Genomic DNA, 15,457 nt, shown 5'->3' with positions numbered 1-15,457 from the left:
CAAAATCTTCTAAGTCCATTATTCATTGCTTCATTATAATTTCATTTTTTATACAGTATTTTGAAGTGATACAAGTTGCAAATCTGGTTCTGGACTTTGCTACTCCCTCCTTACTTTACTGCAGCTTCCTTTCCCAATTCATTGTTGAATAAAGGCATTCTATTTACTATGCCCTGTCCCATACATGGCAACACCTCTCCCCATCCTGCAGCCTTTTCTTGAAAATAAAGGGCTGCAAGTTCTTTCCTGAATAATGAACTTTCCTGAATAATGATTGTTTTTATTTAGCTTTTATAATAAGAAGAATCTTACTCAAAATTTTCCTTACAAAAATACTTACCCCTTAGTGCCACTCAATTACAGGTTTGCCTGAGTTACTACTGATCCAAGATTACTACCTTGGGTCTTAAGACTTTCATCCTTCTAGAAAATTATTTGGTCACTTCTTAGATTCCAAAAAAAATTTTTAAAGAACAAATTGAAACAAACTCCTTCCTCCTAAGATTTCAAATGACCAAGTTAGTTGGTATCTAACTCTTTTCTTGACAGCTGTATGCAGCAGTAATACTGTTATATAAACCAAACCCACCAGACACTCAATTAAGCTTCTATAAGATCCTTAGTAAGTCAGTCTCTTAATAAAAATTACTTTGCCTATTCCAAAGGCACGATCTTACTAAATACAGGCATTTCTTCTTTGAGAGACAATAATGTAGCTTGATTTTCAACTCATGGTATCTGTTAATCAGAGAAGATTATAAGAGAGCTAGGCCCGAGCCCCTCAACTGCTGACATCTAGCACACCTAAGAATAATGGAAAGAGTGTGGGCATCTACTAATTTGTGTCCAATAGGGGATAAAGGAGGAAATAGTAAGAATGTGTTAATAGTGCTGGAGGGCTTCCCTGGTGGCGCAGTGGTTGCGAATCCGCCTGCCAATGCAGGGGACACGGGTTCAAGCCCTGGTCCGGGAAGATCCCACATGCCGCGGAGCAACTAAGCCCGTGCGCCACAACTACTGAGCCTGTGCTCTAGAGCCCGCGAGCCACAGCTGCTGAGCCCGTGTGCCACAACTACTGAAGCCCACGCGCCTAGAGCCCGTGCTCCGCAATAAGAGAAGCCACCGCAGTGAGAAGCCCGCGCACCGCAACGAAGAGTAGCCCCCGGTCACCACAACCAGAGAAAAGCCCGCGCACAGCAGTGAAGACCCAACACAGCCAAAATTAAAAAAAAAAAAAAAAAATAGTGCTGGAAAATTAAAGCTGTTATTCTCATGCAGAGAGATCATCAAATGGTGCATCTAGTCAGATATGTACATACTGTATAACTATAGTCTTTTCATTATAGAATCCTATTATTTAAATTCCTGTAGGAAAAATAACTATTACTATTAATCAATAAAGCTCTCTGGCCCCTAAACCATTCTTTCCTATTGAAATAATTGCTTTTATAATTTCATTTTTAAAATATAATTTGATTTTGATAACTAAAGGTTTCTTAGGAACAAAGCTGCCACGTGACAGTCAAGCAGAACCAAGAACTCAAATGGGAATGTACTCTACATTCATACCCACCTGCAGGACCAGATGTTGTTTCAGGAGATGATGTATTCTGAGTTGCCTTTTCATTCCTCTGGTTTGGTGTAGAAATTATAAGTCTGTCTTGTCCCCTGACACTTATTTCTGTTTTGTTACCAATTCCCTTCAAAATAAGGCAAATTAAAAAATAGGTGATTACCAGGCAAATGGCATCATTGGTTTATAAAGATGCCTTAAGACCATCATAATGTGCTTGGATTTTATATGGTCTTTGATTGCAGTTAATTTATTAGCTTAGCCATTAACAGAACAATTTTATTAAGTCATCAGGATTTATTCTAAAATGTACAATGAGACTATGTGGGGAAAAAAACCTGTTTTCTAAGTCCAGATGGTGAATATCACTAAAAAATAAACCTGTATCATCTAATTTTCTGTCAAAACCAAAATATTTTCTGGTTTGAATAGTCTCTCCCTTTACCCATATCACAGTAAGAGAACTATAGTCATTTTCATGTGGTAAAGTACCCTACTACAGATAAAAGTATCAACACGTCTTTGAAAGACAAGGATATCCTTAGATTACAGAAGTATGACGAAAATGTGCACCCCATAAGCAATTTGGAGCAGAGAGAAGGCAGGGGCAGTAACAGTTCTGTCTCATTTTAGGTATTTTTAATGCAGTGAAATAAAGGAGTGATTTATAAATATAGTATATGTATTTTTAATGCAGTGAAATAAAGGAGTGATTTATAAATACAGTATATGTATTTTTAAAGCTTTCATTTTTAAAAGGTCAGTTTTATCTCAAATTTGATTTAAATAGCACTCTTTGGGGGGGGGTGACAAAGTTTGATTTGTGCATCCAAAAGCAGATAAAAACCAGCTCCAAGAATGAAGCCAATTTGCATTCGGAAAAGATGCAAAGTATTTACTTGCTAGTCAAAGCTGTCAACAGAACCGAGTGGGGACTGTAACGTAAGTTTTCCAAGGAGCTTCGCCTTACTGAAATCAGTTGAACCTATAGGCAGAAACAGGTTAACAGAGGACCCTTATGCTCTTCTTTAGGAAAATATATCACGGATGAGGCGTACCTATATTTAATTATTTTAATGTGCATACGACAACGTTAGGAAATAAGCACAGAATTTCTTTAAAAATAGCACACATCCATGAGGTGCCACTAAATTTGGATTCACAAGCCCACAGTTGTGGTGTCGGCTGGGAGGGTAGTGAAGAGGTACACGGAATAGAAATTACAAATGTTGTAAAAGAGTTTTAAAGTCTTCAAGCTAAAGTATAAGTGCCCTAAATGGAGGCCCAGGGCCGTCTGAGGGAGACATTCCGTTTGAAGAGGCTACTTTCACCCCGTTACACAAGCTGTCACCACAGTTCATTGTGACAGAACAAACACAGTTCTGGTATTTCTCTAAAATGTATTAGCTATCCCAGGTCAACACTGCTTGTGCAACCAAACAAAATTGCTGGTGCAACCAAACAGAGCAACAGGTATAATGATGACAATGGTTAATTCAGATAACTGACAGAAATGATTTAATAAGAAGCATACTTTGCAACTAAGAAAAACTAACCACACAAACCAGGAACAGGCAAAGTGCCCAGTTTTTTTCCATGATTTTAGGGAGCTCAGCTCAATTTTGGCTGCACAGCTCAAGATTAATCTAGTACAGATGGGGATATTACAAAAGAGAGAAAAAAAGAAGAAGAAAAACAAAGCTTTTATGCCTATGTCTTTTTTGCCCCCATCTTAAACAGAGTAAACTGACTGTACATTTCAAGTGCAGTGAATACGAAGGGTATTCAAATTATGACCTTGTGTTGTTTGGGGTTTCTTTAAATGCCAAGGTTGACTACTTACTAGATACCTAGGTTCCCCCAAAAAACCCATGAAAAAAGGAGGTACCTTCGTTGAATAGACAAACTGATCGATAAATTTCCCATCTCCTGTAGCATTCTGAAGAGCAAACACTTGTTCAATTTTCACAACTGGAGACATGTTACACTTCTGCAAATCCAGGCTCCCTTTGTGCATTGTGATGGAAGCTGGTAAGGATTTCCTCGCAGCTGCCGTTTTCCAGGCTACTTTAACGGGAGGTGGTTCGTCCTCTTCCACGCTCGTGTGCCGCCTCTGGCTGTGTCTCCGAATTTCAGTACCTGATAGTGAGGAGGCCGCCTCGCCTGCACTGGTCTGTTCTGGCTGAGTATTCAGCACTGATCTTGGCCTTCGGGTTTTTTTAACTTCGGCTTTGGAGGCAACATTCTTTTTTGCTTGGGATAAAGCCTCCTCAGGCTGTTTATCAATGTAGATAAAAGTATACTGTTCGATTCTTTCCTCCCGGGTCATTTTCAACGCTTTCTCTGCGTGGGCAATGCCGATATCCCACTGAGCACGTTCTCTCTGAGGCCGGGGTTTCCGAATCTGTAAAGAAAGATACAGGCATTATGGAACATGCTTTAATCTAACAGGGACCGTTAAACCAACACGTATTTCCCATGTGGTCTTATCATCTTTCCAGGTATGCATAAACATCTTCAGGGTCTTTAGTCAAACAAGGGAAATGTTCTAACTCCATGACTTTGATGAATCGAGGACACGCAGGTCCACTCTTTTACAGTAAACCCTTCTTTGTCGCCCACTCTGCTGGACAAGTCCCTCCAATAGGGAGTCGTCCTCCTCATGTCACATTCCTAAAAAGCTGGCAATGATGATGGCAAAGAGAAGAAAGATTACAGAAAGGATTACTTTCAGGGGCCAATAAAACACTAACATTAAAGACGACACCGTAAAGCTCAGGGGTGCCACACAGACCACAGCAAAGCTAAGTAAGTGGCACAGAGCCAGCATTTGGAGCTGAGCGGCCAGCCTGTGCCAGAATGCAAACAGGGGCAGAATGCAGAGAAAGGAGAGCCCCGAGGAACACGTGGAAGTTGATACGACACAAGAAAACAGGATCGTATGAGAGGAAAAATAAACCTGCATCACGGTTTCCATAGTCCTGATCAGAAGACTTTGGATTGGCAAAACAGGTAAGAAAATTTTGAATAAAGGTATGTGAGATGAGCAAAGCAATTAGGAATTATCCAGGGGGTTAGACTGAGGTAGCCAGAAATTAGTTAATGAAACAAGGAGACGGTACAGTATATGTCAAACACTGTTATTTAAATCTGTGAAGTGTTAAGTTTGATAAAAGTAATCAAAATCCTCTGTGGAAATATTTAGCTTAGAGTGAAAATATGACAAATTTCTGAATCACCAGAGGCCCACACTAAATTAGTTGAGTTTAAAAATCTCGACCAGACAGATTATCAAGAGTTCATGTCAAAATTCTAGTATGTCCACCACCACAACAAACATCTTTGGTTCCATCACTAGTGTGACCTTCATCTGCAGAAATAGGAATAATAGTATCTACCTCACCGAAGTTGTAATGAAGATTAAATGGATTAATACATATATAAAATGCTTAAAACAGTGCCTGTCTCAGAGTAAGTACTAAATATTTTTAAAACCTTACTTTCATAAAACAATTTTGCTAAATAAGAATAAAGGGGAATTAGGGGAAAATGCTGAAATAGGAAAAAGCATAAAAATCTGACAAAATCCACATTTCACTAGAATCTACTAGACTATGTACATTTGAATTCAATTCAAAATAGAATCCAAAACTGTATTAAGCAGATAAAGTTTTCAATAGGACTATAATGTTGTTTATATGACATATAAAATTTATTGACACACTTACAATGAATTATTAGAATTGAACTTAGAGGACTAAAATAAATCATTCTAATTGCTTGAATTCAAGTATGAAAAGCTCTACTAAATTATTAAGTCCTTTAAAGTCCACATTCAATTGACCATGTTCCTATGTCATCAGTCACCTTCTGTTTCTCAGAGTGATTGCTGGCTTGTCTGGTCGCCTCGGCCAGTAGTTCTTCATACTGTTTGTGACCTTTGTACTCTCGGACCCGCTTTTCGTGAACCCACGCCCTCTCTGGCTGGTTGCTAAAAAATTGGACGTGATATTCCCGGGCACCTGTAAGTAAAAATTCTTATTAGCCATTTCAGAGCATAAGCTGCCACATATACTTTGCCAAAAATGTGGACCTAAGCCAGGTTCCCTAGTTTACTCCTATTAAAACATGTAATTTTTGGATTGCCCAAAGATGTAATCCAACATCTACCAATAACACAACTAATCGTTACTGTAAAAATCACCCCAAACGATTAAACTTAGTACAGCAAGTTTTAAGAGAAAAAAAAAAATCAGAAATTCTGCTAATTGTCAGATTTGTTACCTTGGTTACACAATTTATTTTTACTGGCCTCAAACCTTTTTACAAACAAATCTGGGTATAAATAAATAATTTTTCCTTCAAAAAAATGCATAACATATTTTCTTGGACTTTCAAAAGCCAAGTACTGGTCAAACTGCTTTTCTAATGACATAAAAGTGTGGCGCACAGACCTGGGGGTGGTGAGCACAGGACAGGCTACTGAGACTCTCCCAGGGATACTGCAAGGTCAAAACCATCTTCACAATAATACCAAGATGTCTTTTTCATGATGTTGACATTTGCACTTAATACGGCAAAAGCAGTGGTGGGTCAGACTGCTGGCATCTCAGCACAAATAAAGGCAGTGATGACACCAAATTATACTAGTGCCGTATCCTTCCCAGCCATACGCTGGCAGTTAACAAACAAACAAAAAAGCCAGTTTTACTTAATGTCCTTGATGAAGCAGTAAAAATTACTTTTACTAAATCTTAACCCTTGAACACATGTCTTTCTAATATTCCTTGTGACGAGATGGGAAGGGTGCATAAAGCAATTCTGCGTGCTGCAGGTATGAAGATTGCCTTGAGGGAAAGTACTTCTGTGATTGAACTGCAAGGTGAACTGGCCACTTCTTCATGGAACATGACTAAGAGAAAAACTATGGTTATTTGAACTTGAGAATTTGGCAGGTATTTTCTCAAAAATGAACAAGCAAGTTTGTCACTTCAAGGAAAACAGCTGATAGTATTTGTTGCCAATAATAAAATTTGATCTTCCAAGAAAAATCAAAATATTGGAAAACTAGTATCTGCCCCATGAGTCTTCCAATTTCCAAATAATCTAAGAATTTTCTGGTGAAGTAAGTGGTGACAACGAATGTGATTTTAAAAATATCTATAAAGGAATGTGTCAACATTTGGAAGATATGCATGCAATATATTTTAAATGGACAATGTATGATGTTACAAAGTCATGAAAGGCAAACGATCCATTCAAAGTGCAAGACAGAAACCAAGTACAAAAAGTTTATTGATAGGATTTCAGATTCCATATTGCAACTACCCCACCACTTGCTGAGTTCCGGGGCAATATCAAAGAAATATACCCACAATTATCTGAAAAGGCTATTATTAAAATACTCTTCCTTTTTCCAACTACACATCTGTGTGAGGCCAGATTATCTTCATTTTCTTCAACCAAAACAACAAACCATAACAGACTGAATGTAGAAGCAGATAAGAGAATCTAGTGTCTTCAGTTAAGCCAGTCATTAAAGAGATTTGCAAAAATGTAAAAACACCATTCTTCTCAATTTTTTTGCTTGAGAAAATATTTTTCATAAAAACAGAATTAATATAACATACAGTAGCTTTTTAAAAATGAATTGGTAAATATTTAAAAATTTTCTCAGCTTTAATTTCTAAATTAACATAAACAGTAACAGATATAACCTATGTAAACAAAAGCATTTAGAGTCCTCAAATTTTAAGAGTAAAAGGGGTTCTGGGACCAAAACACCTGAGAACCACTGCTCTCTGGCGGTGCTACTCTGAGAGTGTGGTTCCCAGGGCAAGCCAGTCTGCCACGAAACAAGCAGAGAAGGTAAGAGTGAGCATTTAGATACTATGATAATTTGACATTGCGTGACATCTAGGCCCATGATCAGGGATCTTGTACCGCGTATTTGTTTTTGGAAGGGGAGGCCTTTCATTTCCCTAATAGTTAATTTTATCGTATTTTACAGAAGCATTGGTCCATGGTGGACTGGAAAATTTTTTTAAAAGAGCAAAAAACTAGTCCTTTACCAATAACAGTTTGAAAAACACCACTGTAAAGAAAGTGTCTCAGGTCAACAGAGAAATCTGAAAACTGGTCCTCTTGGGGAATCCAAGATAAGGCAGGTACGGAGAGGAGGACAACCAGCAGATCCTGACAGAAAGTATGGGTATCAGCGTGAACTCAACTGAATGAGTTACAGGAAAAGGATTATATCTTGGATTTGAAATTTTTAAATTTTATTACACATTAACGGGAGATTACTTAAGGAATTATTTTTAAACCAAATTAAAATTTCATATGTAAAATAGCCTGTGAGAAAAGAGAAACATACACAACTTGGTTTTCCATATCATCTAATCTGAGAAGAGCCAAGCATAAATTTGATTATAATCAGTCAAAGAAGGTTTATTAAAAGTCCAAGGGTTTTGGAGGACAAGAACAAAAATATAGCCTCAACTAATAGGTAGGTTTGGAGGACAGCGTGGTGGGTACAAGCAGTAGGGTTACAAGAACACAGGACAGGTGAAAGCGTCACTTCTCGTTTTGTCCCGAGGCTGCGGGGCTTGTTTCTGGCACCATGGCGCAAAGGGCCTCCCCGAATCCTTCCGCCGATTATAACAAATCCCTGGCTGAAGGCTACTCTGATTCTGCTGGGATGACTACTGAGTTCTCACAACGCCTGAACAATAAGATTCGAGAGCTTCTTCAGCGAATGGAGAGAAACCTAAAGTCAGCAGACCCTCGGGATAGCACTGTTTACACTGGCTGGGCAGGTATTGCTGTGCTTTACTTACACCTCTAGGATGTGTTTGGGGACCCCACCTACCTACAGATGGCACATGGCTATGTAAAGCAAAGTCTGAACTGTCTGACCAAGCATTCCATCACCTTCCTTTGCGGGGATAGGGGCCCCCTGGCAGTGGCCGCTGTGGTGCATCACAAGATGAACAATGAACGAGAAGCGGGCAGAAGACTGCATCACCCAGCTAATTCACCTAAATAAGACTGATCCCCATATGCTCCAAATGAAATGCTCTATGGTCGAATGGGCTACATCTATGCTCTTCTCTTTATGAAGAAGAACTCTGGAGTGGAAAAGATTCCTCAAAGCCATATTCAGCAGATTTGTGAAACAGTCTTAACCTCTGGAGAAGACCTAGCTAGAAAGACTCCACTGGTGTATGAATGGTACCAAGAATACCACGTCGGGGCTGCTCATGGCCTGGCAGGAATTTATTACCACCTGAGGCAGCCCAGCCTTCAAGTGAGCCATGGGAAGTTACACAGTTTGGTCAAGCCCAGTGGAGACTACGTCTGCCAGCTGAAATTCCCTTCCGGCAACTACCCTCCTCGTGTGGACGATACTCGGGATATGCTAGTCCATTGGTGCCACGGTTCTCCTGGGGTAATCTACATGCTCATTCAGGCCTATAAGGTGTTCAAAGAGGAACAGTCTCTCAATGATGCCTATCAGTGTGCTGATGTGATCTGGCAGTGTGGCTCACTGAAGAAGGGGTACGGGCTGTGCCACGGCGCTGCAGGGAATGCCTACGGCCTTCCTGTCGCTGCACAACCTCACGGAGGATGCGAAGTACCTGTACAGGGCCTGTAAGTTCGCTGAATGCTGCTTAGATTATGGAGAACACGGATGCAGAACACCAGACACCCCCTTCTCCCTCTTTGAAGGAGTGGCTGGAACAATTCATTTCTTGGCTGACCTCCTAGTGCCCACAAAAGCCAGGTTCCCTGCATTTGAACTGTAAAAGGAAAGTCCCCCCATTGCAACTCACGGCATGAGCCTCTCTATACATCAAACCCGGGCTAAAGCAACAATAGAGTCAAACTGTGTACTTGATTTAGTTGATTTTTTTTTTTTTCAGAATATGTCTTTAGTTCAGTTCCTTTTTATTATTTACTTTTATTTTAAAATATCCAGGGAAATCTTAATTAACTTCAGTTTCTCCTAAAGGGAGGGTAGGTGATATGTACAGTATTTTGAGGGCATATATGCATTTATTTCAGAACTTGGAAGCAGTCGTATTCTTACTCAAGCTTATGAATATAACCATCTGTTACAGTTCTAAAAATGTTTAAAAGAAACTAAATGTAGATAAATACATGCTTATCACTGGATATTGACATCCACCTCTTCCCTTTAGTATTCTTTTTATGACACTTTTATGACTTTGCTTTTCTCTAAGTGGCTGATTATGAAATGGGACCAAAATATAACTATATGCTTCCAGGACAAAAATTGAAAGAGTTGCCAACTGGGCTAGGGACCTAAACCCAATTTTTCAGATTCACAATGCTTAAACTAGAGATAAACATACTTTCAAATTTGCCTCTTTTTGTTAGTAGAGCATCTAGGCTCTACAATCCAACATCTTTATCAAAAACTTCTAAAATGTGATGGTCGTTATATGAAAATTCTGATTTGAAGGTTATTTCTAGATAAGCCTACAAAAAGTTTGTTTTCTCCAAACAAGCTAGTATGTTTTGGAACTATTTATGTAAATTTGTTTCTTCTTTGGAATAAGTGTAAGATCAGGAAATGAGATTTCTGTGTGTAAATATATTATGATTGAGTCCACCCTTTCTGACTGACCTTCTAAACTTTGATTTGTGTTTTACTTACTTTGCAATGACGATGCTTTATAAAGTGTTGGTTGCTGGGAACAACCCATAAGATATTTTCCTTCCTATCTCTCTAGATGTTGATCTTTTCACTAAATAGTAGAGCATTCTACTTGTTTAAAAAGGGGGAGGGGTGCTATATTGCAAAATCGTTAAGCTTTTGACAGGAATGCTGGTTCCTGAGAAGGTATTATCCAGTGATTATTCTTAGAACAAATGGCTTTTGTCTCTTTGCATACCCTAGGCTTTAACACTCATCCATTTCTGAGCCCTCAGGATCGGGTATTGATATGGTAGGTGAAGAATCCCTGGTGCTTCAAATTCTGTACAAATGTTTTGACTCATCAGCTCCCATTCCTCCTTCTTCCATTGCTGACTTTCCCAGGCTTGTTTGTCTTCTCCATGTATTTTGACTGATTTTGAAACATTTCGCAGCTTTTAAGAAAACAGGCTCTAAAAATTTTAAATGTGCCTATTTCACGGCTCTCTCGGTCACAAAAACATGCTATTTTTATTGGAACTGTGAACCAAATCCCCACTGAGTACATGTTGGTTCCTGTGGATAGCAATCCCCTATTATTTTCCATTTAGCACCAAAATAGCTAATATTATTGGCAATTGCCTGACCCTTTAAAGGCTACTGACAGTAGGATCTAAAACACAGCCCACTGCTCGGTTCCCAGGATTAGCTTATTCCTCTGTGACTCATGCTAGCTGGGGACAACCTTGTGCCTCTCAGATGTGAAGCACTGCTGGCAAGCTCTGCGCAAGCCGTGACTTTCTCGTGAACGTGTCACGTGAACAGTGTCAGCGTCCACAGGAAAGCGAATCTGCCTTTGGATGGGTGTCCAGCTTGAAAGAACAGACCCCATTTGGTTTAGTTAAATGTCTTACTATACTGTTCCTGCACTTTTAGCTACTATAGTTACTAACCAAGGGAAAAATAACAAAACACTTTCTCTTAACTGGAGGAGACTGATACAGTGCTTCACCAAACACCTTAATTAATTTAACCCCAGGAAGACATCAAGGCAGGGAGAAGAACACTTTGAATAAGATTCTTATTCCTATTTGGATTGCTGTTTAGCTACTGCCATCCATTAAAAAATTTATCAATACAAACACAATCCAGTTTTCATTTTTTTCTTTAGCTTTTTAAGTTATTAAACTGGTAAGATTTTATATTTGTGCCATTGTTTGTTTTATTTATGTTTAAGAGCTCAGAAAGTTTGATAGGATTTTAAACAGGCAAAGGCTATAAAACTCAGACTAATACCCTAACACCATGGTAGAAACTGAAACTTTTACATGAAGTTTCTTAGTTTTGAAAGGAAGAGGCATCATTTCAGTTCTATTTCTGTTATATCATTTTTCCCTCAGATATTTTTCTTTTTGTTAGAAAACAAAACAAAACGAAAAAATGCACAAAATTGCTTCCCAGAAAACTGAGTAGTATCTTTTATCTCCATGTAAAGACTAGGTAGTGAAACCTTAAAACCTTGTCAAGCAGTATTCATTTATCCTGTCATGTGCTTCTATGAACCTCACGATCAGTTATTTACATCAATCCTATTGGTCCCATCAAGAAGTCAGTCTTTAATCCTTAGAGTCATTTGACCCTCTTTTCATCTTTGATGTCACTTCCAATTATTTGGAATCAAAAGCCTTCACGGTAGGTAGAGTTTTAGGTAAAAGTGGCCATTTTCTCTGTTATTACAACTTCCCGGCATAACTTAATTGAGAGGTATACTTTGCTCATAAGTCCTCAGGTTAATTTGTGTCTGATCTTATAATGCCCTGCCTTCTCTTGACTGAGCTTGAAATACAAAACGTGAAGAGTAAACACTTATTCATCTACTCCTTTGGCTACTTGAACTCATCTATAATCCTTTGTTATTCATACTCAATTCTGACTTCACTGCTGCTCCCCCTAAATAGGTCAGAGCACCCCACTTCTGTATTGTTAAACTGTAGAAGAACTGTTTCTCTCCTACAGGTACAAATCAAAGTGGAATATTCAGGGATCCTACGCCAATGTTATATAGCCATTTATTGGAAAGGGCTGGAATTGTACGTATTTCTATGTTCCGTAAAGGATTTGACTTAACTGGCTCTCAATGAAATTTTATTAGGACTATAAAAAAAAAAGAACATAGGACATAATCTGTTTCCAAAAGTCAGAGTTACTTATTTAGAACCAAACAGATAATCCCAAAAGACTTTGAATTATAGTTAAAAACATGAAAACAAAAACTCACAGATAACATAATCTCATTTTAATCTTTATTTTCAACTTCTTCCTCCATTAAATCACTTACTACAGATGAAACAAATCAAACAATTTGTCTCTTTTTTGGCACTTTGTTTCCTGCTGGCTGGAAAACTATAAAAAAGAGTGAAATAAAAACCCAAAGACCTGAAAGATGGAGAAACAAGCACATCTGTCTCTGAATAATGAGCTAAATTTCCAATAGAAAAATGTGGAAGAAACATTTTTATATAACAAAAATAATATAGGTAAAACTGTCCAGTTTTAAATTTTTAAAAATATATTGGGATTAAAAGTTACAATAGGTATAATGTGATACCATTTAAAACTCTCAGTTAAAAATCTTTATTTTCATATCTATTAATTACAATATGCAAAGAGAAAAAGAATTACTCCCAAACTCTTTTTCTCTTTTCTCTCTCTCTCTCTTTTTTTTTTTTTTGGCTGCACCTCGAGGCTTGTGGGATCTTAGTTCCCCGACCAGGGATTGAACCTTGGTCCCCCAGCAGTGAGAGCACAGAGTCCTAACCACTGGACTGTCAGGGAATTCCCCGAATTACTCCCAAACTCTTAATAGTCGTTACATATCTGGAGGATGAGACTATGGGCAACTTTGCCTTCTGAACATATATACTGTACTGTCATAAGCAGAAAGAGCATTTCATTTTTAACTTTTACACTTAAAATGAGATCTAAACAATGAAATACAACAAAATAGACATGTGATCCAAACATCTTCCAATGTGCTCTTCAAAGAATTATATCTGTAAGTGTGAAAACCGTTAAATACGTTTTCCAATGCTGAGAATCTGACTAATAACAATACTGACTAATAACAGTATGGAAACCATTGATTACTATATAAAATTCAAGACAAATTTTACAAAGTAGTTTAGATAATAAGCAACACAAAATGTTTCACAGGTATCATGTGTGGAACATAATCAACAAAATCAAGTTTTATACTGTGTTTCTGGGTTTTAGAAAAACTGTCAAAAAACTACGTCATTTAAAACTGCACTGCACAGCCATGCAATGAAATATTATTTGGCAATAAAAAGAGACAAAGTACTGATACATGCCACAACACAGATGAACCTCTAAACATGATGCTAAGTTAAAGAAACCAGACATAAAAGGCCACATATTATATGATTAGATTTATATGAAATGTCCAGAAAAGGCAAATCTATAGACGCAAAAAGTAATTAGTGGCTTCTTAGGGCTGGGGAGCGGAGGGGGGAATGGGAAGTGACTCCTAATGGATGCAGGATTTCTTTTTTGGGCTGATGAAAGAAGTGATAAAGTTAGATTGTGGTAATGGTCACACAACTCTGGAAACGTACTAAACATCATTAAATTGCAGGCTTTAAAAGGGTGAATTTTATGGCATGTAAATCATATCTCAAGAAGGCTATTATTTTAAAAACTACTGCAGGAAAGAGAAAATTTAAAATATTATCAGCATGTATATTTTTCAAACCTAAATTCTCAGATTTCGGTTTCCTCAATAATGCAAACAAAATCAGTTTTTCCAGCACTAAAGTAAAGAGGCCCAGACCAGATTAATTCATAAAATAAATTTAAATACCTCCTTTGGAATACAAGATGAAACATAGATTATGCTTTCATTTGTATCCCAGAAAAAAGCTGAAATTAGTAAGTTTTCATAGAGTAATTAAATGTGAAATTCTTTATATAATCTCAAAAGGATGCTTTCCTAAGGGGACAGAACTGAAGAGCCACAACTCTCACGTGATGTAATATCTTAGAGTGCTCTGGAGGCCCAGATAGGGACGTGCATTGTTTTATGTAAGAAGGCTTGTCCCTTTCTTCTCCCATTCAAGAATCATAGATTATTAAATGTGCAAGGTACTCAAGAGATTAACAGTCCAACAGCCCTACTATATAAATGAAGGGGCTAGGACTGCCTCCCCCACTCTCTGTAAATTATGAGTAGGGGAATTCAATTACTTTCCTTTTATTATACAGTAGTAGTTAAGAGTGGAGGTTAGGGACTAAGATTTCTTTGAGACTCTATTTACAGATCCAAAACGTAAGGATAATAGTACCTACTTCATAGTGTCGCTGCTATGAGGACTGCTTAAGAAAATATACAAGAGAATTGTTTGTTTTTTAATTTATTTTTTGGCCATGCCATGCAGCGCGTGGGGTCTTAGCTGCCCAACCAGGGATCCAACCCATGCCCCCCGCGCTGGAAGCGTGGAGTCTTAACTATTGGACCGCCAGGGCAGTCCTACAAGAGAATTGTTTAACACTGTGCCTTGCACAGGAGTGGACATTCAACAATGTTGGGCTTTTTTTTTAAACTTCTGCCCCATTGATACTTCTAGTCACCCCAACCTTTAATCAGCAGATTATAGTGACAAGATGATTGCCTTCTGTATCTGGGTGGATTTCTTGCTGGGTAGCACAAGAGTTACAAATATGGCGATCCCGTCACAAATCTGACTTGCCAGACACTTTTTCTCCTCATAACAGTGAACAGGGACCAAGATAGAAAGTTTAAAATGAGAGAAAAAGAAATAGGTGCAAAGTTGTCACAGACAATAAGGGACTCGACAAGTGAGTTCGCAAAGCAAATATCCAGAAATAAATTCCAAACTCCAACCTTCCTCTGGCTACTAAGCAAGTCCATTCCAAATGCTAGAACCTCAGGAATCTATTCTACAGTTTTTGGTCAAACTCTGGAAAAGGAGTAAAGTTAGAATACATGTTTCCTTAACATTTATTAACATTCCTAAGGTAGGATTCTATGCCATGTAGCTGGCTTCAAACCATACTTCTACTTCATATTGAATTTATAAGGATGTCCCAGTAAATTTACAGATTCAAAAATGGAGTAAAAAGAATTTTTTTTAATTAAAAACAAACCACCCCCCCCCAAAAAAAAAACAAACAAAAAAAATGGA

At 38.1% G+C, this 15,457-nt stretch overlaps 1 protein-coding gene and 1 pseudogene across 4 annotated transcripts in view; one reads left to right on the top strand and one right to left on the bottom strand.

Annotated features, from left to right (window-relative positions):
- NSD3 (nuclear receptor binding SET domain protein 3) overlaps positions 1-15,457 on the bottom strand; it is a 100,671-nt gene that overhangs the window by 42,537 nt on the left and 42,677 nt on the right. For all 4 annotated transcript variants that reach the window (XM_061177582.1, XM_061177583.1, XM_061177584.1 and 1 more), the window contains exons 5-7: positions 5,441-5,595; positions 3,462-3,977; positions 1,574-1,700 (exon numbers count right to left, since the gene is read on the bottom strand). In XM_061177582.1, the coding sequence (XP_061033565.1) occupies positions 1,574-1,700; positions 3,462-3,977; positions 5,441-5,595 (798 nt within the window). The remainder of the gene's footprint in view (positions 1-1,573; positions 1,701-3,461; positions 3,978-5,440; positions 5,596-15,457) is intronic.
- On the top strand, positions 8,196-9,381 carry LOC133081455 (glutathione S-transferase LANCL1-like; annotated as a pseudogene).

The sequence above is a fragment of the Eubalaena glacialis genome, chromosome 20 (genome assembly GCF_028564815.1).
Source record: "Eubalaena glacialis isolate mEubGla1 chromosome 20, mEubGla1.1.hap2.+ XY, whole genome shotgun sequence".
Classification (NCBI taxonomy): Eukaryota; Metazoa; Chordata; class Mammalia; order Artiodactyla; family Balaenidae; genus Eubalaena; species Eubalaena glacialis.
The sequence above is the reverse complement of the archived record's forward strand: the minus strand, read 5'-3'. Positions and strand labels throughout refer to the sequence as shown.